The sequence below is a fragment of the Equus asinus genome, chromosome 4 (assembly GCF_041296235.1).
Source record: "Equus asinus isolate D_3611 breed Donkey chromosome 4, EquAss-T2T_v2, whole genome shotgun sequence".
Taxonomy (NCBI): Eukaryota; Metazoa; Chordata; class Mammalia; order Perissodactyla; family Equidae; genus Equus; species Equus asinus.
In genome coordinates, this window is record NC_091793.1 from 39,681,915 (window position 1) to 39,707,076 (window position 25,162).

Consider the following 25,162-nt stretch of genomic DNA (forward strand, 5'->3'; position numbering starts at 1 on the left):
GGAACTGGCATCATGACCAAAATAAAACAACCACATGAAAATATGTAAAGTATGTCTTTGCCTATACATACATGTACAGCAAGTTATATAAACATTTTACTGACCTTTAACTGAAGAAAAATTACAAAGTGAACAAGATACTAATTGGATTTTCAAAGGGGAAAAAAGATTTACTTAAAAACTTAGGCAATCATTTTTATGATTTACTGTACTTTAAGAAAAACAAACCATTCATTACCTGTGCAAGAATGGGGAAGCCAAGGTTCCTACATCCATTACAAGGTGTTAATGCTTCCCAGAGTCCTGAGGGCCCACAAGTGTTTTCATCATCATCTTCTTCTTCCACTTCTCCTGGTGACAAATTTATTGTAGATGAAGTTCTCTGAAATTAAATTTATATACCAACATATTATATCAATGTTTTTTAAATATCTTAACACCAACTAAATTACACAAATTTCTTATGGTACACCTTAGCAAGCAAAGTCAGCTTAATTTTAGCCATAGTTATGTGGCTGTGTCATGTGACTCAGCCAAAAAACATGTATAATTCAATTTTAAGTTGAAAGTGAAAAAACTGGGTAAGAAAGACTGATAAAATACAAAGTTCATAATGAAGAGTAGGACATGAAAGTGACCCAAGAAAATATTTGAATAGCAAGAAATGAGAAAAATCTTCTAATTTCTAAGTGCAATCAGACGAATAGCATGAAAATACTTTACTAAAATAGGACTTGCTAAAAGCCCACTTATTCAGTGTCACCAAAAAAGTAGTCTCATTTTGAAAAAGTGAACTTCATAAAATTTTACATTACACATATGAAAGGAGCAATACTTTTAAAATTAATAACGGGACTTGTATATTGAACATGCATATTTACTTTTGCTACTTCCCAAATCCTACTAAAATGACAGCAAAGGTTTGTAAAAATGGTCTAAACCATAAGGACCAAGGACAATAAGAGAGATGTTAGCAGATGTGCAATATCAAGAAAACTTCTGAATAATGATAAACAGATGGGTAGGTCTTACCTGATTTAGCCAACTCGAGAAAACTGAAAGCAAAGTGCCTGCCAGGGGGAAGAATAAGAAGCATGTCTATTCGTGACTCACCTCCCTCAAAAGGACTTCAGAATTGGAGAGACTGCCTACCTGTGAAGGTGAAGGTGCAGGTAGGGCTCAAACAGGTAGAAACTACGTTAGAAAGAGTTAGACCCCTAGACCCATCTCCTCATCTAGCCAAGAAACTAAATCTTCACCACCTGACAAGAAATTAGAGGTTTATTTTCCAGTAAGGTTGAAGCAAAGAGATTATGAATTCTAAGAAGCCACACACAATGAGCAGAACGGTGCCTCTCTAAAAATGAAGGAATTAATTGAATATCTATGTAACAAATGTAGATTCTCAACCCACCCCAGTGTCTTCCCACAATTTGCCTTAGAGACCATGGCAACTAGGTTTATATCTCCCAGGTAGGAGACTAGAATATATTCCTCTCTGCAGAAATTGACCTACCAAGAAAAAAGAATCTCTAAGTACCTAGGAAAATGGTAGGAGTCTATGCCTTAACTCCTCTGTGAAGCCCACCCACCTCTAAACAAGCTCCACCAAATTAACAGTTCCTAATTTTTTAGTTGAATATGAACAAGAACCCAAGGATCACCACATCTGTGAAGGAAGCCTTTAACAGAGACTAAAATAAATACACAGAAAAAGCTATGAATAGTATTCTTACAGAGAGAGAAGATATTTGCATCCATGGAACAACAACCAAATGCCACAAAACAAATAAATAAATAATAGCCAACAGAAGAATTAGAAAACAAGTCTGAGGAAATTTCCTAGAAGATAGAACAAAAGATGAAGAGAAGTTGAAAGCTAAGAAAACTAGGGATCAAACCAAGAGGAACTTGTAGAGATGGGAGGAAATACCAAAGAGACAGTGCAAGAAATTTTGCCAGAACTGAAGAAAAATTCCATATTCAAGGAGCCTGCTGAATACTGAGCAGACTAAATTTTTTTAGAAAAAGGACAAGTTTGTCTAAAAATCTCTAGAACGTATTTCAGCCACCAGTGATAGATGATTACTAAAGTTAGTAAAGATACTATACATATTGAATTGTAAACAGCACAACCCCTAAAAAGTTGTTTCTTTAAAAAATAGAATATAAGACTTTATAAGACTTTGTTTTGCTGCATTCACATTTTAAATTTCCTTTTGTTAATTTTCAACAATTGAGAAATTATGAACTTAAATACTTCCTCAGTCAGTTATTGTTTGTAAGGTACAATAATAGTTACAGCTGTAATCTATTGAGCTCTTACTATCTGACAGTGTGGTGTCATAGGATTATTAATTCATTATTTTAATTCACACAACAACCCTCTGAGGGAAAAAGGGGAAAACTAAACTAAGGCTCAGAGAGGTCAAGTAAAACCCATGGTCACAGAGCTGATAAGTGGCAGAAAAAGAATTCTAACCCAGACTGCCCGACCCTAGAGCTTATGCCCTTAACCACTATGTTGTGTGGCCTCTCATTCACCACAATATCCTATAAAAGGCAATATACTAAATAACCAAGCTGATGCAATTGCAGTTTAAATCAAAGGAGTATGTTTGTTAATATATATCTGCTAATATATATATATAGTACATAGCAGCCCATATTTTTATCAACACACATTTCTCAAATCAGTAATAAATGACGACTATCACAGGGATTTTTGATCCTACAGATAATCTGGGTGAAAAAAATTTTGGACATCTAGAACCTTAATCTAGCAAGAGCTTCTATATGTATGATTAATGCTATCTACAAAAATGAACAAAATACCAATAGGCATCTCTTTTACCAACTCATAATTGATTTGACCATCAATGTTGACATGGCATGGTACTGTAAATCATTACATACTAGGAATTATCAACATTTCATAGATTTATCAGTTCTTTTCTTCCCCGCCTCTTTCTCCTCCCCAAAGAAAAACTCTGTTTATGTCTCTTCCCTGCTCATAAATCTCCAATTATTTCCCATTGCACAGCAAATAATATCAAATTCCTTAATCTGGCTTCAAGGTTCTATCAGCTGCTTTTCTTACTCTATTATACTCACCCCAGACTATAATCAAGTGGAGTTGTTTACCCCTTCCTAATCATGCTCCATGCTTTATTCATGCCTGCCATCTTACTTCTCCATACAGCATATTGTACTGGTTAAGAGTTTAGGTACTAAAATTAGTCCTGCATTCAAGTTTCAACTTGCCTACTTAGCCTTCTTATTAGTGTGATTTTCATCAGATATGACCACTGTCAGTCTCACTTACCTTATTTATGCAGTGGGAAAATAATACAGTAGGACCTCTCAGAATTTTTTCCTGATAATTAAATGAAGTAATGAATATAAAGTGGCTGACACATAATAGGGTTTAATACATATTGACTACCATTTTCAGCTATTATTCTCTTATATTCCCACTGATTCCTAAAAATACAGCTCAGATTTCACTTCCGACATAAAATTTTCCAGATTTCTCACAAACAGCAATGATGTCTTTCTCTTCTGAATGTCTCTAGCTCTTTGTGTGAGTGTATATATTATGATATTTCACATGCACCTTGAGATGATAGATGGCAGAGTGGCAAAGAGCAGTGGCTTTGAAGTCAAACAGATATACATTTAACTCCTAGCTCTGTCACTTCCAAGCTGTGCGACTTTGAGCAAATCACATAATCTTATTAAACCTACTTTCCTTATCTGTATCTCTCACATTTGTATCTCTCACAATGTGTTGTGCATAAGGGAATTTGATAATTATTTATTGAATGGATTAGTAAATGAATGAATTTCAAAGTATCATTTTCATACGACTACCTAAAAAATTTTACTACCATTAAGGGGCGTATATAATTGCATCACAAATCTCATTATTGTTACTTTAGTTTTATTTTATATTAACCATTACCAGTAGCATTAGCAGAAATAAAATTTATCAGTGGTTTAGTACTGCCCCCTAAAGACAGTATATAAATTAGCTGTGTAAAAACCATAATTTTCCACTTCACTGCTTTACAATTAAAGATGCCTCGGAAAGATTATCAAACTAAATATAATCTTTAATTACATATGGGAAAAAAGCCACATGAACACACTTAAACTCAGAATTTCCTTTATTTCAAATGTCTTTTAAACTTTTTACTGGAGATGCGACTGTGTTCCTAAAGTTCCAGATGTCAGGAAATTCTTCCACAGAATATAGACCTAAATTTACATAGTTTGAGCCTATTAGCTTTCCTAGTTAATATATAGTAATCATGTAGAAGACATATTGGACCAGTTCTACATTGTTACAAAGGAGGAAAGTCATAATACATAATACCATAGGGAGACAAATTTGAGCTCAATCAAAGAAAAATACTTCTAGAATAATTACATCAGTCTAACACGTAATGGGATTTCCTTGTGAAGCAATATGTCTCATATATGGCATACATGAACATAATTATATAGTAACTATCTATAATGGTGCTTTATAGTCTAGAAAATATTTTCAGATATAGGATGGCCCAATAAAGTAGAGTTGGGATTATCCCTATTTTAGAAGTGAAGAAACTGATGTTTGCAATGTTATTCAATTTGCAAGATCATCCTACAAATGGGACCAGATTATAATCCAAGTCCTCTGACTCTAGATGCTATAGTCTTTTACCACATTATGGAAGCAAGCTCTTCAAAGGGACAATAGATGTTCAAGATGTTCAGAATATCCATAAAGGAATTTCTGTGTTATGTGACAGTTTATAATTTATGGCTTTTAAATTCTCTCTCTTTTTTTCAACTCTAAAATTCTGTAAATTTAGGCAGTTTAGGAAAAGGATCAAGGGCCAGTTACGATCCCACAGAGCCCTTTTAATCCCCATCTGTCAAATCTCTAACACGTCTTTAGAAATATGGTGGCAGTGGGAAAAAAGGAAAGACCCAAGATATCCATGTCCTGTCCAAATGTCCCTGGAGGAAAAGCAGAACCCTGGGGTGCTCAACATAGCCAGCACATAGGAGAGCAATGTCTGGGTGGAGAAATGGGACGATGGAATGGGACAAGAATGTCCCTCATCCCACCAGAAATACAAAAACTAAATTGAAAAGCAGGAAGCCAGTCTGATGTCAATGGAAAGGGACCAGGCAGAAAGACAGACTCCAGGAAAGAGGCAACTGTCAGCAAAGGCAATTGAAATAAACGAAGACCCCTGGAATGGGAGTCAGCAATCTGGACTACCTTGTAACATAGCCACAAGTCTTTTTGTCTTTGTTTTTGAAAAACAAAGTTGATTTATTGATTTTTAATGAAATTTAAAGTAATATATGCTTATTGTAAAACAAATCATTCAAAATAAAAAGTTATAAAGGAGAAAGTGAAGCTTTCCTAATCTCATTCCTATTGGAAACATTCAGAGCATGTCCTTCCAGACTTTGTACTCTTGTCCGATGATTTTGTCAGGATAAATTCATAAATATGCAATCGTATGCCAAAGAGTACACCTATTTTAAACTTTGTACATATTGTCAATGTTGTCTCTAACCTACTCTCGACACAGTGACCAGAGAATTTTTTTTAATATGAGAATGTGAACATGTTACCTTCTTCCTTAAAAATCTTCAACAGTTTTTCATTGTTCTTTGGATAAAATTCAAAATTCTTAACATAATCCAAAAGCCTGTGTATGATTTGCTCTTAACTGCCTCTCTAGTTTCATTCCACCCAGCCATTCTTCCTCCTTTTTTCTCATAACATTTAAATGTTGTCTCTTTGCCTTGAATATATCGCACTTCCTCTAACCTAGAATTTTACCTGAGCACATATGGTTTTCTCTGGCAGAAACTATTAGTTGTTTCCCAATATACATTCTCCCCTCTCCCCTTTCTCTCTAGTAACAGAACACCTAGCCCTCTTTTTGTATAATAGAATCCTAACCTTTAGCTGGACACGTCTTGCTTCCAATACAGACATTTCCCAAACTCTGTTGCAAGTGGGTGTGGCCACATGATTAAGTTATAACCTTGGGATATAGGAAGTATTATTAAAGAGAAGGAGAATATCCTTCCTCCCCTTCATCTTTCTGTAGACTGGAATGCTAATGAAATGGTTGAAGCTGGAGCAGTCATGAGGTATCTTTGGAACTAGAGGACATACACAATAGAACAACAAAGTAGAAGAATCCTGGGTTGCCCATTCCAGTGAGCTCTACCAGCCTTGGACTGCCTAGCTCTAAGTTTTGCAAGTGGGAGTAAAATACAGTCACGTGCCCCATAACAACATTTAGTCAACAACAGACCACATACGTGATGGCGGTCCCATTAGATCAGTACCATATAGCCTAGGTATGTAGTAAATCCACAGTAGGTAGTACATACCATCTAGGTTTGTGTAAGTATACTCTGTGATGTCCACCCAAGAATGAAATTGCCTAATGACGCATTTCTCAGAACATATCCTTGTTTTTAAGCAACACATGACTGTAAACTTCTCCTTTTTAAGCTATTGTTATTTTGGATTTTCTGTTACTTGCTATTGTACTAAATTCTAATAAATAACTTCCTGGAACATTCTCCTCTCTTATCAGGATTAGTTTTATTTGTGCTTTAGGCACTTTACATTTTATTTGGGCTTTTGCATTCACAGTTTAAATTTTTGTACTTTATTATGTATTATCTAAATATGCTGCTGGATTTTTCATGCTATTATTTTATTTAGGATTTTTAGATGTAAAGTCATTTCACTCTTGTTTAATAGCAAAGATGCTTCTGGCATCCACACACCAAAATGATATTACTCTGTATGGCAATATTTTAAACTTGAGGATCTGCCAATATCAAAAGTATTTCACATTTATTGAAGGATAGAGTTGCTATTAAAGAAAGTATTTTAGTTGCAATGAATACTGAAGAATAGATTAAGGAAAGCTGTCCTCTTTTTAATAGTACATGAGATATCCATTCGAATTCCTCTAACATGCTCAGTTCCACCACATTTTGTCCCCACCTGCTACCTGTTTACATAGCTAACATCCTTTGCATAACCATCTGGGAAACTTCAAAGAAGAATGCATTTGGTTTGCTATTCTACTTTAATATAATCAATTTGCATGTTCTTATCATCTCTTAAATTTTTTGTTCATTTATCTGACTCTGGCTTAATAATACCATTTATTATTGCAAAAATTAGAGATAGAGAAATCTAAATTGATGTCAGGTTTATGCATAAGAGGCGGAAGCTAATTTCAAAAAAGTTAAGGTTTCTTTAGAAAGTTTATTCAAGCTTAGTTTGTTTTTTCAGAAAGATTTAGCATAAACAGCAAAATGTGTAACTTTTGGAAAACTAAACTATCCTTCATGACAGATCATTTTATATAAACAAATACTATTTTCAAATAGTTTATTTTTTAAAATCAAATTTATTAAGGTCTTAATTACTTACATAATATGCATCCATTTAAATGTACAGTTTGACAACTTTTGATAAATGTATACACCTGTGTAATCACCACCACAATCAAGATACAGAACATTTCCATCACCACAAATGGTTATCTTGTGCTCCTTGTCTGCCCCTAGCCCCAGAAATCTTTTTTTGTCACTACATTAGACATGCGTTTTCTAAAACTTCACAAAAGTGGAATCCTAAAGTATACACTTTATGCCTGGTTTCTTTCACTCAGCGTGTTTGTGAGATTCATCTCCATTTTTTGTGTGTTAGTAGTTCATTCCTTTTTAATGCAAAGCAATATTCCACTGTATGGATTTACCAAAATTTGTTTATACATTCTACTGTTGATAGACATTTAAGTTATTTCTCAGTTTGGGGGCATTATGAATAAAGTCTCCATGAACATTCATATAAAAGTCTGTCTGTGGACTTAAGTTTTCTTTTCTCTTAGGTAAATACCTAAATTGCTAGGTCACATGGTAAGTGTATCTTAAACTTTTTAAGAAATTCTCAAAATGTTTACCAAAGTGTTTGTACCATTTTACATTCCCATTAACTGTGTATTAGCGTTCTAGTATCTCCACATTCTTGGCAACACTTAATCTTAGCCATTCTAATGGATGTGTAGTAGTATCACATAGCACTTTTAATTTCCATTTCTGTGATCAGACATGTGTTAAGAATTTTCTCCTATACTTGGAGGCCATACACATATGTTTTTCTGGTGAAGCATCCTTTAAAATCTTTTGCCTATTTTTTATTGGGTTAAGTTGACTTGTTCTTATTGAATTGTAAGAAGTTTTTTTTTTTTAATGAAAACTTTTCTTTTTAGAGCAGTTTAAAGTTCACAGCAAAATTGAGAGAAGGTATAGAGATTTCCCATTAACCCCCTGCCCCCAAACAGGCATATCCCTCATTATCAACATCCCCCACCAGAGAGGTACATTTGTTACAATTGATGAACCCATATTAACACAACATAACCACTCAAAGTCCATAGTTTATATTACAGTTTACTCTTGGTGTTGTACATTCTATGGGTTTGGACTAATTGATATTGACATGTATCCATCATTGAGGTATACAGAATATTCTCACTGCCCTAAAGATCCTCTGTGCTCTGCTTATTCATCCTCCTAGACCAACCACTCTTCTTTTTGATTGTCTCCATAGTTTTGCCCTTTCCAGAGTGTCATGTAGTTGGAATCATACAGTACGTAGCCTTTTGAGATTGGCTTCTTTCACATACTAACTACATTTAAGGTTCCTTCATGTATTTTCATGGCTTAATAGCTCATTTCTTTTTAGTTCTGAATAATATTCCATTGTCCGGATGTACCACAGTTTATCAATTTATGTACTAAATTTACCTACAATTACCTACTAAACGACATCTCAATTTCTTCCAAGTTTTGACAATTATGAATAAAGACGCTATAAACATCCATGTGTAGGTTTTTGTGTGGATATAAGTTTTCACCTCCTTTGGGCAAACACCAAGAAATGAAATTGCTGGATCAAATGGTAAGAGTATGTTTAGTTTTGTAAGAAACTGCTAAACTGTCTTCCAAAGTGGCAGTACCATTTTGCATTCCCACCAGCAGTGAATGAGAGTTCCTCTTGCTCCTCATCCTACGCAGCATTTGGTGCTGTCATTCTTCTGTATTTTGACCATTATAGTAGGTGTGTAGTGGTATCTCACTGTGGTTTTAATGTGCATTTCCCTGATAGCATAGGATGTGGAGCATCTTTGTTTATGCTTATTTGCCATCTGTATATCTCCTTTGCTGAGGTGTCTATTAAGGTCTTTGGCCCATTTTCAGTTGGGTTGTGTGTTTTCTTACTGTTAAATTTTAAGAGTTCTTTGTACATTTTGCATAACAATCCTTTATCAGATATATGTTTTGCAAATATTTTCTCCCGATCTGTGGCTTGTCTTCTCATTCTCTTGCCATTGTCTTTCACAGAGTAGAAGTTTTAATTTTAATGAAGTCCAGCTTATTAGTTATTTCTTTCATGGATCATATCTTTAGTACTGAATCTAAAATGTCATCACCATACTCAAGGTTATCTAGATTTTCTCCTATCTTATCATCTAGGAGGTTTACAGCTTTGCCTTTTACATTTAGGTCTGTAATCCATTTTGAGTTAATTTTTGTGAAGAGTATAAGGTCTGTATCTAGATGTATTTTTTTGCATGTGGATGTTCAGAGTTGTAACAGTTTTTCTTTTAAATATTCCATATTTGGGACATACATCTTCTGTGCTGTTTATGTAATATCTAAGAAATCTTTGCCTACCCCAAAGTCACAAAGATATTCTCCTATATTTTATTTTATAAGTTTAATATTGTTATTTCTACATTTTGATCTTTGATCCACAGAGTTAACTTTCATGTACAATAAGAGGTAAGTGTTGAGGTTCATTTTTTTATATGGATAGAATTGTTCCAGCCCCACTAGTTGAAAAGATTACCCTTTCCCAATTGAAGTGCCTTGTAACTTTTTCAAAAATCAATTGACCATATATGTGTGGGTCTATTTATGAACTCTCTCTATCCTGTTCTATTGATCTGTAACTCTCTCCTCAGGCCAATGCCACATTGATTTGACTATTGTAGCCTTATAGTAAGACTGGAATCAGAGAGGCCTTTAAATTTGTTATTTTTCAAAATTGTTTTGGCTATTCTAGGCCCTCTGACTTTGCATATAAATTTCAGAATAGGCTTGTCAATATCTCAAAAAAAATAGCCTGCTTGAATTTTGTTTGGAATTTCACTGAATCCATAGCAGAATCTGGAGAGAACAGATAGCTTAACAATATTTAGTCTTTCAATTTATGAACATGGAATATCTCTCCACATATTAGGTCTTCTTTAACTTCCATCCACAATGTTTTTATAGTCTTCAGTGTACTAGTCTTGCACATATCTTGTTAGATGTGTAGGGATAAACAAGTAGTTCATGTTTTGGGAAAACATTTTCAGTGGTATTATTAATTTCAATTTTCAATTGTTCTTGATATAAAAAATAAAATTTATTTTATTTATTGACCTTGCATCCTGCTAAAAATATATTTTAGTTCTAAGGTTTTTTCGTAGATTTGTTACAATTTTCTACGTCAATTATCATATTATCTGTGAATAAACAGTTTTACTTCTTCCTTTAAAATCTGTATGCTTTTATTTCTTGTCCTTCCCTTATTGCACTGGCCAAAATGTCCAATACAATGTTGAACAGAAATGGCAAGAGCAAACATCTTTGTCTTGTTTCCAATCTTAAGTCAAAAGCATTCAGTCATTCAGGATTATGAATTATGATGTTAGCTATAGCATTTTTGTAGAAGCCCTTTATAAGGTTGAGGAAGTTCCTTCTGTTCTCAGTTTACTGAGAGTTTGTATCATGATTAGATGCTCTTTCTACAACTATTTATATGATCATATTTTTTTCTCCTTTATTCTATTAATATAGTGAATTACATTAATTTATTTTTAGACTGTTAAAATAACCTTGACTTTCTGGCATTTACCTCATTTGGTCATGATGTATAATCATTCTAATGTATTACTGTACTTTGTTTGTCACTATTTTATTAAGGATTTTTGATACCATGTTCATGAGTGATATTGACATACAGTTTTCTTCTTGTGAAATGTCTTTGGTATCACAATAATGTTGATTCATAGAATAAATTTGGAACAAAGCTCATTCTTTGTTTTCTAAAAGGGTTTTCACCAGTGAACAATCTGTGCCTGAAGGTTCCTTGTGGGGAAGATTTTAATTAATATAAAATTAATTAATTAATTAATTAACTTCAAATTAATTTAACTAAAATTATATTGTTTGTATCCACTATTTCAAATAAATTTATTAAAATTTTTAAAGTATCTATTGACCAACAACTACTGTCTACAAGACTAAATTTGAGGGTGAGGGAAGGGAAAGATAAGTGTGTCATGAAGTCTGAACTCATGGTTTAAAGAGATAAGCATATAAGTAACTAGACATTAAAACAAAGCCAAAATTATGAGCATTACAGAGATATGAAAACAAAGTATTAGGGGAACATTAAAAGGGAGCAATTGTTTCCAAGTAGGGAGAGTGGAAGACAGAATTCAGAAGTACTTGCATTTATGCAACAATATCTCATGAGATAAAAATTCTGACAAGAGGGGAAGAGAGGGATGAGAATAAGGCAGGGGGTTGCATGATCACAGCAGTGTGAACGTGCTTACCATGCTTGGCAAATCAGGTATGAGGGAGGGCATAGTGAAGATTTGAGACAGAAAACAATAAATCAGATCTCTATTGTAAAAAATTAATAGTTTAAGACAAGTTCAACATGTGTCAAGTCAAAATTTCCTACTACCAATTCTATGATGATAATAAACCAGAAAGCCTCCATGTGGCTGGGTACGAAAGTTTCAGAGACTATTTCTCTTCTCTGAATTCCCATAGTAAGATGGTCTTGACAACCCAGTCTATTGTTTCAAACTATTTGTTAGATGTTATATGAAGTATATCTTATCTTCATGACTGTAGGCACAATATTTTCTATTATTTGTGTAACCCATAAAATGACTAGCACAGTTCTCGGCACGTTATATGCATATACTTTTGACTTGACAGCTCTAGTCCTTTCTTATTCTCTACATCCTCCTTGAATAATAGTAAAATAGAAACGCCCTCAGTGTTACTGTTTATGTAAATATGTATATGCTCGTGTGTGTGTGTGTGTGTGTGTGTGTGTGTGTGTATTGGAAGAAAAACAGAAAATAAAAGGTATGTTTGATCAAAAAAATGTGAAAAAAACTTTCAATAACTCCACAATGAAAATATAAAAATTATCATTTGTAAATGGCAATATTTGACTATTTTCAATATACAGTAGTATATTGCTTGCCATTCCTCATCTTTATATTATATACATTGTTCCTTCTATTCTATTCTATTTTCATCCATTTTCTGGGGAAGCAGTTGCTCAGTTATATGAAAGCAAAATTTTGGAAAAGCAAAGATGTATATTAATTAAAACATCAAAAAGTAACACAACTAACAACTGAAGTATTTTATGTTGAAAAGTAAATGAATACAAATTAGACATTCAGTCTGTTAGACCAGCAGAAAACTGATTAACTCTAGGTCATAATAACACTAAATCAAAGTAGAATAAATAGGAATAGAAATTGGAGATTTTGCACAGCCTGTTAATATTAATACAGCCAAGGGTAGGTTAAGGACATAGCATTGCTAAGAGATGTAGGACAGATGGTTTAGACTAATAATTTGATACTTTTGGGTGACTTCCATCATTCACATTATTGCTTGGAGGCAATTACACAACAAGCAATGGTCCTCAATTTTTTTTTAAAATGAGAAAACATATTTAACTAAAATCCGCAGGAGAAAGTAAGCTCTTAACTTTTTCATCTCACAGGAGAATGGAAATACAAGACTAACATAATCAGCTTGGGCCCATGAAAACATAAAGCCACAGAAAGTAAGACAAAATATTAAATCATATTTTAAAAATACAATAGATGTTAGACACAATAGCATTTGCAAATTCAATTGCAGGATTAAAACATTCTCTTAACAACAATTGACAAATTCCAGGGAAAAAATCTAGCAAGTTAAAAACTGTACAGAGAACATAATAAAGGAAAACTATAAATGGTCAAAAAACGACTAATATGGAATGTTTTAAATGCACCCAATTAGGAAGTTTTAAAAATGCTTATTATTCACAAATGCTTTCATTAACAATTACTATATATGTCTTAACATAATGAAATAAAATTATGACATCCCTGATGAGGTGTATACTCCCAACTGCTACGAATTGATATGTTACTCTTGAATGTCATTTTGAATTTTAATAAAACTTTCACTTACAATGCTTTCACTTAAATAACTTTAGAATTAATGTGTCAATTTGCATAAAGAACTATGAAAATTAAAATTTAAATAATTACAAAAGAACAAGTCAAATGCTCAGTGGAGAAAAGACAGTCTTCTCAATAAATGGTGCTGGGATAATTGGATATTTACATGTAAAAGAATAAAACTGGACCCATATCTTACACCACTCACAAAATTAACTAAAGGTGGATTAAAAACTTAAATCCAACACCTGAAACCTTGGAATTCCTAGAATAAAACATAGGAAAAAAGCTCCTTGACATGGGTCTTGGTAATAAATTTTTGGATATGGCACCTATAGCACAAGCAACAAAATCCAAAATAAACAAATGGGACTACATCAAACTAAAAGCTTCTGCACTGTAAAAGCAACCATCAAGTGAAAAGACAACCTACTGAATGGGAAAAAATATTTGCAAACCATATATCTGATAAGCAATTAATATCCAAAAATATATAAAGAACTCATAAAACTCAACAGCAAGAAAACAAATAACCCAATTGAAAAATGGGCAAAGGATCTCAATAGACATTTCTCTAAAGAAGATATATGAAAGGCCAACAGGTACATGAAAAGATGTTCAATATCACTAGTTCTTACGGAAGTGCAAATTAAAACCACAATGAGACATCACTTATGCCTGTTAGAATGGCCATCAACACATGAAAAGGTGTTCAATATCACTAAGTATTAGGGAAATGCAAATCAAAACTACAATGAGATATCACCTTACACCTGTCAGAATGGCTATAATTAACAAAACAAGAAATAACAACTTTTGGAGAGGATGTGGACAAAAGGGAACCCTCATACACTGCTGATAGGAATGCAAACAGATGCAGCCACTATGGAAAACAGTATGGAGATTTCTCAAATAATTAAAAATATAAATACCATATGATCCAGCTATCCCACTCCTGGATATTTATCCAAAGAACATGAAATCAACAATGCCAAGAGATTTATGCACCCTCATGTTCATTGCAACATTATTCACTACAGGCAAGACGTGGAAGTAACCGCAGTGCTCATGAACTGATGAATGGGTAAAGATGTAGTATATATACACAATTGAATACTACTCAGCCATAAAAAGAAGACAAAATCATGCCATTTGCGACAAGGATGGACCTTGATGGTATGCTGTTAAGCAAAATAGGCAAGACAGAGAAAGACCAACACCGTATGATTTCACACATATGTAGAAGATAAATGAACACATGGATAAAGAGAACAGACTAGTGGTTACCAGAGGGGCAGGGGGAAGGAGGAAGAATGAAAGGGGTAAAGGGGCACATACGTATGGTGACAGATAAAAACTAGACTACTGGTGAGCACAATGCAGTCTATACAGAAACTGATGTATAATAAAGTATACCTGAAATTACACAATGTTATACATCAATATGACCTCAATAAAATAACTTGAAAAAAAAAAAGAAAGGCCATGAACAAGAAGATAAGAGATAACAAATGCTGGTGTAGATGTGGAGAAAAGGGAACCCTTGTGCACTGTTGGTGAGATTGTAAATTGGTACAGCCACTATGGAAAACACAGTATGGAAGATCCTTAAAAAATTAAAAATAGAACTATCATATGATACAGCAATTCCATTTCTGGGAATATATCCAAAAGAAGTGAAAACACTAAGACTAAAAGATTTCTGCACCCCCATGTTCATAACAGCATTATTTATAATAGCCAAGACATGGAAAAAATCTAAGTGTCCACCAATGGATGAATAAAGAAGTTGTGGCATATGTGTATGTATGTGTGCGTGTGTAAAATGGAATATTATTCAGCTGCAAAAAATGATGAAATCCTACCATTTGCAACAACATAGATAGACCTTGAAGGCATTATGGTAAGTGAAATAAGTCACAGAAAAGCAAATACTGCATGATCCCACTTATATGTGGAATCTAGAAAAACACCCCAAGCTCAGAAAAACAGATCAGACTTGTGATTGATTATCAAAGGTGGAGGGTGTGGGAAGGGAAAATTGGAGGAAAATGGTCAAAAGGTACAATTTTTTTAATTGAATTAATGATAGGTTACAATCTTGTGAAATTTCAGTTGTACATTAATGTTTGTCAGTCGTGTTGTAGGTGCACCACTTCACCCTTTGTGCCCACCCCCCACCCCACATTTCCCCTGGTAGCCACTAATCTGTTCTCTTTGTCTACATTTTTAAATTCCTCATCTGAGTGGAGTCATACAGAGATTATCCTTCTCTAACTGGCTTATTTCACTTAACATAATTCCCTCAAGGTCCATCCATGTTATTGCAAATGGAATGATTTTGTTCCGTTTTGCAGCTGAGTAATATTCCATTGTATATATATATATACCACATCGTCTTTATCCATTCATCTGTTGATGGGCACTTAGGTTGCTTCCATGTCTTGGCTATTGTAAATAATGCTGAAATGAACATTGGGATGCATGGGACTTTTGGAATTGCTGACTTCAAGCTCTTTGGATAGATACCCAGTAGTGGAATAGCTGGGTCGTATGGTAGTTCTATTTTTAATTTTTTGAGGAATCTCCATACTGTTTTCCATAGTGGCTGCACCAGTTTGCATACCCACCAGCAGTGTATGAGGGTTCCTTTTTCTCCACAACCTCTCCAACATTTGTTACTATTAGTTGTAGATATTTTTGTCATTCTAATGGGTTAGTTTTAGATATTTTTGTCATTCTAATGGGTGTAAGGTGATATCTTAGTGTAGTTTTTGATTTGCATTTCCCTGATGATCAGCGATGATGAACATCTTTTCATGTGCCTATTGGCCATCCATATATCTTCTTTGGAGAAACGTCTGTTCATGTCTCCAGCCCATTTTTTGATTGGGTTGTTTGATTTTTTGTTGTTGAGTTGTGAAAGTTCTTTATATATTATGGATATTAAGCCTTTGTCAGATATATGACTTGCAAATATTTTTTCCCAATTAGTGGGTTGTTTTTTTGTTTTAATCCTGTTTTCATTTGCCTTGAAGAAGCTCTTTAGTCTGATGAAGTCCCATTTGTTTATTCTTTCTATTGTTTCCCTTCTCTGAGAAGACATGGTGTCCAAAAATATCCTTTTAATACTGATGTCAAAGAGTGTACTGCCTACGTTTTCTTCTAGAAGCCTTATGGTTTCAGGTCTCACCTTTAGGTCTTTGATCCATTTTGAGTTTATTTTGGTGAATGGTGAAAAAGAATGGTCAATTTTCATTCTTTTACATATGGCTTTCCAGTTTTCCCAGCACCATTTGTTGAAAAGACTTTCTTTTCTCCATTGTATACCCTCAGCTCCTCTGTCGAAGATAAGCTGTCCATAGATGTGTGGTTTTATTTCTGGACTTTCAATTCTGTTCCATTGATCTGTACACCTGTTTTTGTACCAGTACCATGCTGTTTTGCTTACTGTAGCTTTGTAGTATGTTTTGAAGTCAGGGATTGTGATGCCTCCCGTTTTGTTCTTTAAAAGGTACAAATTTGCAGCTATGAGATAAAGAAGTACTAGGGCTATAATGTACAACATGATGTCTATAGTTAATACTGCTGCATAATATATAAGAAAGTTGTTAAGAGAGCAAATCCTATGAATTCTCATGACAAGGAGAAAATTTTTCCCCTTTTTCTTCTTTTCCTTCTTTTCTTTTCATCATATCCATATGAGAAGATGGATGGTAGCTGAACTTATTGTGGTAATTATTTCACAATACATGTAAATCAAACCATCATGCTAGACACTTTAAACTTATACGCTGATATATGTCAATTATCTCTCAAAAAACTAGAAAAAATATTATAGATACACATTATATATAAAAACAATACATAACCTTTTATAATCTAACAAAATATTCTTTATAAATAATAGAGTTGCAACCATATGTCAAAATAATCCTTTATCAATCAGAGCACATAATCAACAGAATCTTCATGAGTTTTGCAAACTTTGGCAAAATAAATCTCAAAATATCTGCAAGGATAAATATAATTTCCATTTCTCCCAGTTTATACACAAAGACAGATCATGCTAATTCACAGAGTGAAGTATGTATGTAAAAGTGAAAGATGTAAACAAAATTTGGAGTGTAGATCACAATTTGCTCAAATCATTAGTCAGAAGATAATTAGCAGCAAAAAAAAAAATTAAGGTATTTTTATATATTTAAAAATACTTTGACTCCTTAAAAAAAAGATTTGAAGTTTCTTTTAGAATGCATACCAATGCAATATAAGAAATTACATCTCCACAGAGGTATTTTTGTTGTTAGTTTTATGTATCTTTGTGTCTGTATGTGTGCAAGTGTGTTAAACATACCTGGTGAGTTTGTTTTCCAATACAGAAAAGCTAAATTGTTTACTAGGGTTTTTTTTTTTTTTTTTGAGGAAGATTAGCCTTGAGCTAACATCTGCCACCAATCCTCCTCTTTTTGCTGAGTAAGACTGGCTCTGAGCTAACATCCGCACCCATATTCCTCTACTTTATATGTGGGACACCTACCACAGCATAGCTTGCCAAGCAGTGCCATGTCCGCACCCAGGATCTGAACCTGCGAACCCCGGGCCACCGAAGTGGAACGCACCACCAGGCCGGCGCTGTTTATTAGGTTTTTAAAGGCTGTGTGCCCTGAGAGAAATTTTCCAGGTCTGTGGTCTTGGTGTATAATTGACTCGTGTTCAGGATAACTTTAGATTTAGGTTATTTTCTAATCCTAAAACTATCTTCATCAATTTCCCCTTTTGCAGTGAGCATGACAGTAGGCATACAAGAGAGAAGGGAGGGGTCTAGATGAAATTTTCAGAAGCAAACCTTTGAGGTTAATCTCTCACCTCAAGGCCCAACTTTGACCTGGTTGATTTAAAGTAAATATATTACCTAAAATAGAATCCTTGCCCAGGGGTAACAGCTGGTAAAGGAGGAGGTATATATCTTACTTATGTTCACATTTCTAGTATCTGGAGTAGTAGGTGGCACAGAGTGGGTATTTGAATGCTTAATTTAATATGCTTCTTTTATATGTTCAACAGGACATATTTTTTGATTTAAATATTTCACTAATTTACACTAGCAAAGGAAACTAAAACTGATGTTTTCTACTCCCAAAAAATACCTTTAATTAATAATCAGATTAACAATGCTGAGTGTTTTTAAAACCCTATCTCTTTCTGGAGATAATTTTTTTTTAAGTAGAAAAGAACCTTCCAGATGCACCAAGACAAGTTCAAAAACATGGCAATATCTGTCAGCCTGTGCAACATTTTTGCCATCTGCCAGCATTTAATTGAAATCTCCCAGATCCAAGATCAAACGCCTGAATTTAAATGCCTGAGCCACATCCTGTCTAGCCAAGGCATTAACCTCATGCTGGATAAGTCATCTGTCTGAGATAATAAAGTAGGAGGTACCCAGGACAATCAAAGACATCAGCAATTTCTGATTTATCAGATGCTATCGTTGATTCATTCCCCAGTGCTCCACCTTGACCATCTTAATGGCAAACTAATTTCATCTAGATGAAAAGGAATTTTTCTGCTCCTCAGACATGGATTTCTATCATCTGAAAATCCCTCTCAAGTACACACATCACTAACCAAACAGAACTACTCCAAACAGATCTGATCTCATACCATTAAATCTGTCACTTACATTACCAGAGAGTGCCATCCTGTCATTGCCTAAAGTCAGTCTCTTCCTAGAGCAGATCGCATCTAACAACTGGTCAATGAAGTCCAGCCATCTTCTCCCAACCTAGGACAACTCTGACTGGCAACTCCAGCTTCAAAGCTCACTGCGATTTTGACCAAGCTAAAAGGGACCATCCAGTGGGCTGCAACTCTATTTTCTCCAGTGTACTCTGAATCAAAACCTTGTGGAGAGGGACTCTCTTCCAAGTTTGTCCTTCCTTGGGTACTCCCCCTCAGCCATAGAATACCTTTATATCTTGTTTTACATACTTTGATTACTCTCCTATCATAGACTAATAATCTAATACATCAAGCTTTGCCTGTTGAATCACTATGTGGCATCTGTATCCTAATGTGACCCAGACCAAAACAATACCTCTTAGTGAAACTACCTCCAAGTATGCACCATGGCTAAAACAGAAAACAGTGAATAGTGCTGAATCCTGGAACATTCAGACAGCCACTGAAAAGCAGACTAAAAAGCTGGAGCTTTTTACACCAAGGGATATATTATTTAAGGTACAGTATTTTTTTCAAAGGAGAGAAAACTATATTTGATTCCCTAGCTTAGCCAGAAAAACAAAAAAGTCAGCGTAAGAGGTCAACTTCATTCCAGAAACTATTTCTCTAAATGGATGCTTGCTAGGTATCACAAGTTGAGTGCTCATATCAACCTATCCTTAAAATTTAGATGTGAGAATGGGAACATATTAGACCCCAAAGCAAGATGGGATTAAAAACATCAATGACCTATTGGAAATGAAAGGTTTATATAGACTTGACTTCCTTTAAGAATGAGCAAACAGCAAAAAAGTTCTCAAATGGGAGAAAACTGTTAAAAGATGCTGCAGGATAAAGAAAAGAAAATATTTTCTAAGATATATGCTTACCTCTGATATTAGTCTTATATAAGAAACAAAAGGAAATTTTAGCAGATCTATTTGGCATCTTTTAAAAGATTCAAAAAGTAGCCAATATGAAACTGCATAAAAGAGTTACAATAGCATGCCTGACTATCCTTTGGAAGGTCTGCTTACAAGTGCAGCCATTGGCTGGTGTCTGGGAATTTGGATTTCTAAGGAGTTCCCATCACTCTGACAAGAGTGGCTCACTGTGCCTAAACTGTTTGTGGAAAAAAAAAAGAGATTTATGCTGACCATTGGATTTCCTTCTGGGAGTTTGGAATTTTGGTACATGTTAGGCAAAGGGTGTCTACATGACTAGCCCCTAGTAAAAATCTTGGATTTGAAACTTTAATGAGCTTCCCAGGTTGGCAACATTTCACAAGTGTTGTTACAACTCATTTCTGGGAAAGTTAAGTGTATCTTGTCTGACTCTACTGGAAGAGGACCCTTAGCAGCATGTGCCTGCTTTCCTCCAGATTTAATTCCATATACTTTCTCTCTTATATGATCTTGCCTTTTATCCTTTCATCATAATAAATCATGACTGAGTACGACTATTTACTGGATCCTGTAAGTCCTCCTAGCAAATCATCAAATCTGGAGGTGGTCCTGGGGATCTTCAACACAAAAACATAAGCAGAAAAAGAAGAGAAAAGAAAAGAAGAGGCTAAGCCCAAGGCAAAGACACAAATAAAACTGGCTGAAATAAGAGAAGAATGGATTATAAAATTTAAACTCTTTTTGTTAGTTTCTAAGAGCCAAATTAGTGTTACATAAAATCAAATTAGTGTTTTGATCACCAAATTGGAGACAGTGGTCCACATTCACGGAAAACAAGATGAAAATAAGTAAAAAAAATTGGTGTATCATAGGAATCAAGAGCACTGGTTTGCTCTAAGACAATCCTAGATGAATAAGCCTGGGCAATGAATACAGAGGAAACAATCAAAGATAGAACAGAAGAAAAGTTTCTAGAATCAAGAAAGATCAGGTCTACAGCAAATGCCTAGAAAAGTTAATGGAAAAGAATCATATATAGACATGTTCTGGCAAAATCTTTTAATTCTAAGGAAAAAGAATAAACTTTTCAAGCTTTCAGAATGAACATCCAGATCACTTACTGTACTAATCAGAATTTTGGATGCAAGCAACAGAAACTGACTTCAGTTTTAAGCAAAGCAGAGAATAAATTTATGTAAATATTGAGTAGCTCTCAGAATCAATGAGAAGGCTAAAAAATCAGGCACTGAGAGGAGACCACTGGAATCTCAACTCTGCTATAACTATAGTAAGTAATTTGGAGATCTTTTCCAATAGGAAGGTTTTTACATCCTAGGTAGTCAAAAAACATAGAAAATTTTAAAACACAACGTCCATCATATTTACCAAGGGAAAATATCATGCCGACCTTATATTTTTACAATATTTGCAAATATTAAAAGCATCAGATGATAGAAAATGTCAACAGATTATTCAGGATGCAAAGTTGTAACTCAAGAATTTTACACCTAGCAAAGTTACTAGTTATATTTGAAAGCAAGGCTTAGGAAATGCAGCATAACTCTTGAGACAACAAATTTATCCTATTTGAGGATAAATTCTATCCCATCAAGAGACAAATTAAGGAATCAAAAGATGCAACATGTAATATAACTGATAATTATTGAATATTTAAATCAATTAAATAAAAAGTTCTAAGTATAATAATGTTTGTTAATAGGATTATAAAATTTAAGGTAAAAGCCAAAAAGGAAAGGCTTATAAGGTTAAAATAACTTTATATTAAAAGGATTGTAGTCTCAGATGTAATTAACAATAACTTGGAATAGCAAATAAATTAAAGGAAGCTAAGTGTCTCATCATAGTCAAATTTAGTATTTTGTTCTTAAACTTGATAACTGGAAAAATATCATTTGAAGAGAGTATTAGAAACTTTAAGCCAATAACTATTAAAATAACAATAAGAATTTCTATATTATAGTTCACTATAAAGACAAAATAAATAAAAATGTAGCCTATGTAATGAGAGGATATAAATGAGAACAATAAAACACAGAAACTATATTAGGAAGCAATAACAAAATAAAGTTGGAGAATATTAATTATAAATAAAGTAGAAATCACAGTTTAAAAGAAGAATTTAAATAGAGTAGGACTAATCATTGTATGCTAAAGTTAAAAACTGTAAAGAGCAATCGTGAACATTAGACTCCAAGAACTACTATTTACTGAGTGATTAATATGTATAAGACATGATAAGTTCTTTAGGTTTTTTTGTATAATTTAATCTTCAAAATAACCACATATTTTGTTATAAAAATACTATTCTCATGTTTAAAGATAAAGAAACTAAGACTCAGAGTTACTTAACTCAGTTACTAGTCTAATTGTAAAAATTCTGATTTTAATCAAATAATACAGCATCAAAATATAAAGCAAAATTGTGAAAATATAAAGATAGAAAAATAATTACAATGAAAGACCATTCCACTCTATTGCCAATCTATGAAAGATAAAGAAAGCAAATAAAATAAAACATAGTGATTGAATAACAAAATTAATAATGAAAATTAACAGCCTCTCTTTAAAAATTCTTGGAATGTTTACAAAAATTTCTCTTAGAATATACCATAAAAGATCCCATTCCTTAAGAGAGTAAATTTTATTTCTCCTCATTTGATGCCAAAACAAAACAAACAAAAGAAAAATCTCTAGAAATTAACAATAAAAATTAAACTTGAAAAACAAAAGCTAACAACTACAGGTTTCAAAACAGTTTTAAATACCTAAATGATAACTGTTGGGCTAAGGAGGAGGGATAAAACTGAAAATGCTTAAACATTGTTTAAAGATTGAAAATAAGAAACCGGCATGTTAAAACCTATAATAAACTGCCAAGAAAAGCTCAATAGTAAATTTATGTTTAAAAAAAAGCATCTTTGCTATTAAACAAAAGTGAAATGACTTTACATCTAAAAATCCTAAATAAAATAATAGCATGAAAAATCCAGCAGCATATTTAGATAATACATAATAAAGATCAAAAATTTAAACTGGGAATGCAAAAGCCCAAATAAAATGTAAAGTGTCTCAATGGATGTCAAAAAAGTATTTAACAAAGCTAAACAAAAACTTTTTCACAAAGACATCTAGTAAACTAGGAAGAGAAGGACACTTAAAATGAGAATCAACAGTACATAACAACATTAAAATTAGTGGGAACACAATTTCCATCATTATCATTATCATCTAATGTCTTAAAACTTCTAGCCAATGCAAAAGTCAAGAAAAGAGATGCCATAAAATCATATCCTAAATGATACATGTATAACCACATTACCATTTTCAGGTGAAACAATTACTTATAAAATGTAAGAAGATCAGCTTAAAATTATTATAGTTTGGCAGGGTAAAATATGGCTACTGGTTATAAAACAAACAAAAATTAACAGTCTTTCTATATACAAGAAAATTGCTAGAATATATAATAGAAAAAGAATATGATTCAAAAAATTCAAAAATCACAATCAAAAGCTGACAATAACCTTAAAGAGAAATGTGGGGGCCCTAGGTAAATAAAACTGTAAGATTGTAAAACATAAAAATACATGTCTGAAAGACAAAGGAAAACTAGTTTTAATAGAGAAATACCATAATCTTGATTGAGAAGGCTGAATGTTCCGAAGATAGTAAGTCATTCTAAATAAAAATATGTTAGCTACAATTACAATCAAAATTTCTATAGACTCTGTAGGTTATAAGTAAATTGAGGGCTGAAATTGTGTCATGTATAATTATATGAGACAAGAACTGTACGTAACAGATAGTAGTTGAACAATAAATATGTTTTGATGAATGGTTAAAATAATAAATTGATCCTAGTTGGGTTTGAGAGGAAAGATGGCAAAATGAATTAAACATCCAACAGAAAAAGCAAAGAAGAAAAAAGCTAAGGAAATTATGAAAAAGACAATAAGTACTATAAAAGGTAAAACACTCTAGTACTTGTGCGAGAATGACAGAACAAACAGCCCTAGTTTGGAACTTAATATGTAATTTTTTTATGTAAATATCTCATACATGAAAAAGGAAGCATCAAAAATCCATGGAGAATGAGTGGATTACTCAACAAACTATGGTGGGAAATAAGTTTAAATGTCTGGGCGAAAAAACCTCAAACTTCTCTCTTCATGCCCAAGCAAATGAAACCATGTGAATTACAGTCTTTTGTGAGAAAAAGAAGCATTTTCTTTTAAAGTTCTTTCTAATAAAAATAGTAGTAAATATAATTTAAAAAATATGATTTAGAGACATCATTTCATTAAAAATTTAACCCCTGTATTTGAACACTATTAATAAAATTTTAAAATAAATGACAATCTTCAAAAATTATTTACAATAAATATAACTAATAGTATCCTTAATATGCAATGACCTCATAAATCAATAAGTAAAATAGCATACTAATTGAAAAACATATCAAAGTCCTGAAAAGATTATTTTAAAAGTAACAAAATTGACCACTGATCATATAAAAAGTGTTTAACTTCATTACTATCCAGAGAAACAGAAATCCAAATAGCGAAGAGTTACCTTTCACTAATCAAACTAGCTTTTTTCTGTTAACCCTAACAGTCAATGCTGAAGAGAGGCTTTGAATTGGGAACATAAGTTGATAAAATCTTTTGCAAAATAAGTTAGTAATGTGTATAAAGAACCTAAAAAAAAGTTTCTTCTCTTTCATCTCTTTTAGAAATTCTAATTCTAGTTATCTATACTATGCGAAAAATCAGAAATATGATATTTCTATCAAATGATGTTCATTATACCACTGTTATAAATGCAAATCATTGAAAGACCCTAATGTCTAACAGGAAAAGATTGTTAAATAAGTTAGAGTATATCAATATGATAAAGGTTTTTAGAAATCATATTATCAGAATATATGTAATAATATAGAGAATTGCCATCTTTAATAAAATTCTTTTTCAAAGCAGTATAACAAATCCTAGACACATTAATTTTTTTTATTTTAATAAAAGTCTCTGGTGAAATTAATGGTCAATTCAAATTTTTTCTTTAAACTTTTCTGAATTTTTCAAACTTTCCAAAATCAACTTGGAATATTTTTGCAATCCAACAAATATTACTGACTATACGTTTGGG

General features: G+C 33.0%; 1 protein-coding gene across 16 annotated transcripts in view; it reads right to left on the reverse strand.

Annotated features, from left to right (window-relative positions):
• ANKS1B (ankyrin repeat and sterile alpha motif domain containing 1B) overlaps nt 1-25,162 on the reverse strand; it is a 1,016,307-nt gene that overhangs the window by 740,851 nt on the left and 250,294 nt on the right. For all 16 annotated transcript variants that reach the window (XM_044745264.2, XM_044745227.2, XM_044745210.2 and 13 more), the window contains one exon: nt 239-382. In XM_044745264.2, the coding sequence (XP_044601199.1) occupies nt 239-382 (144 nt within the window). The remainder of the gene's footprint in view (nt 1-238; nt 383-25,162) is intronic.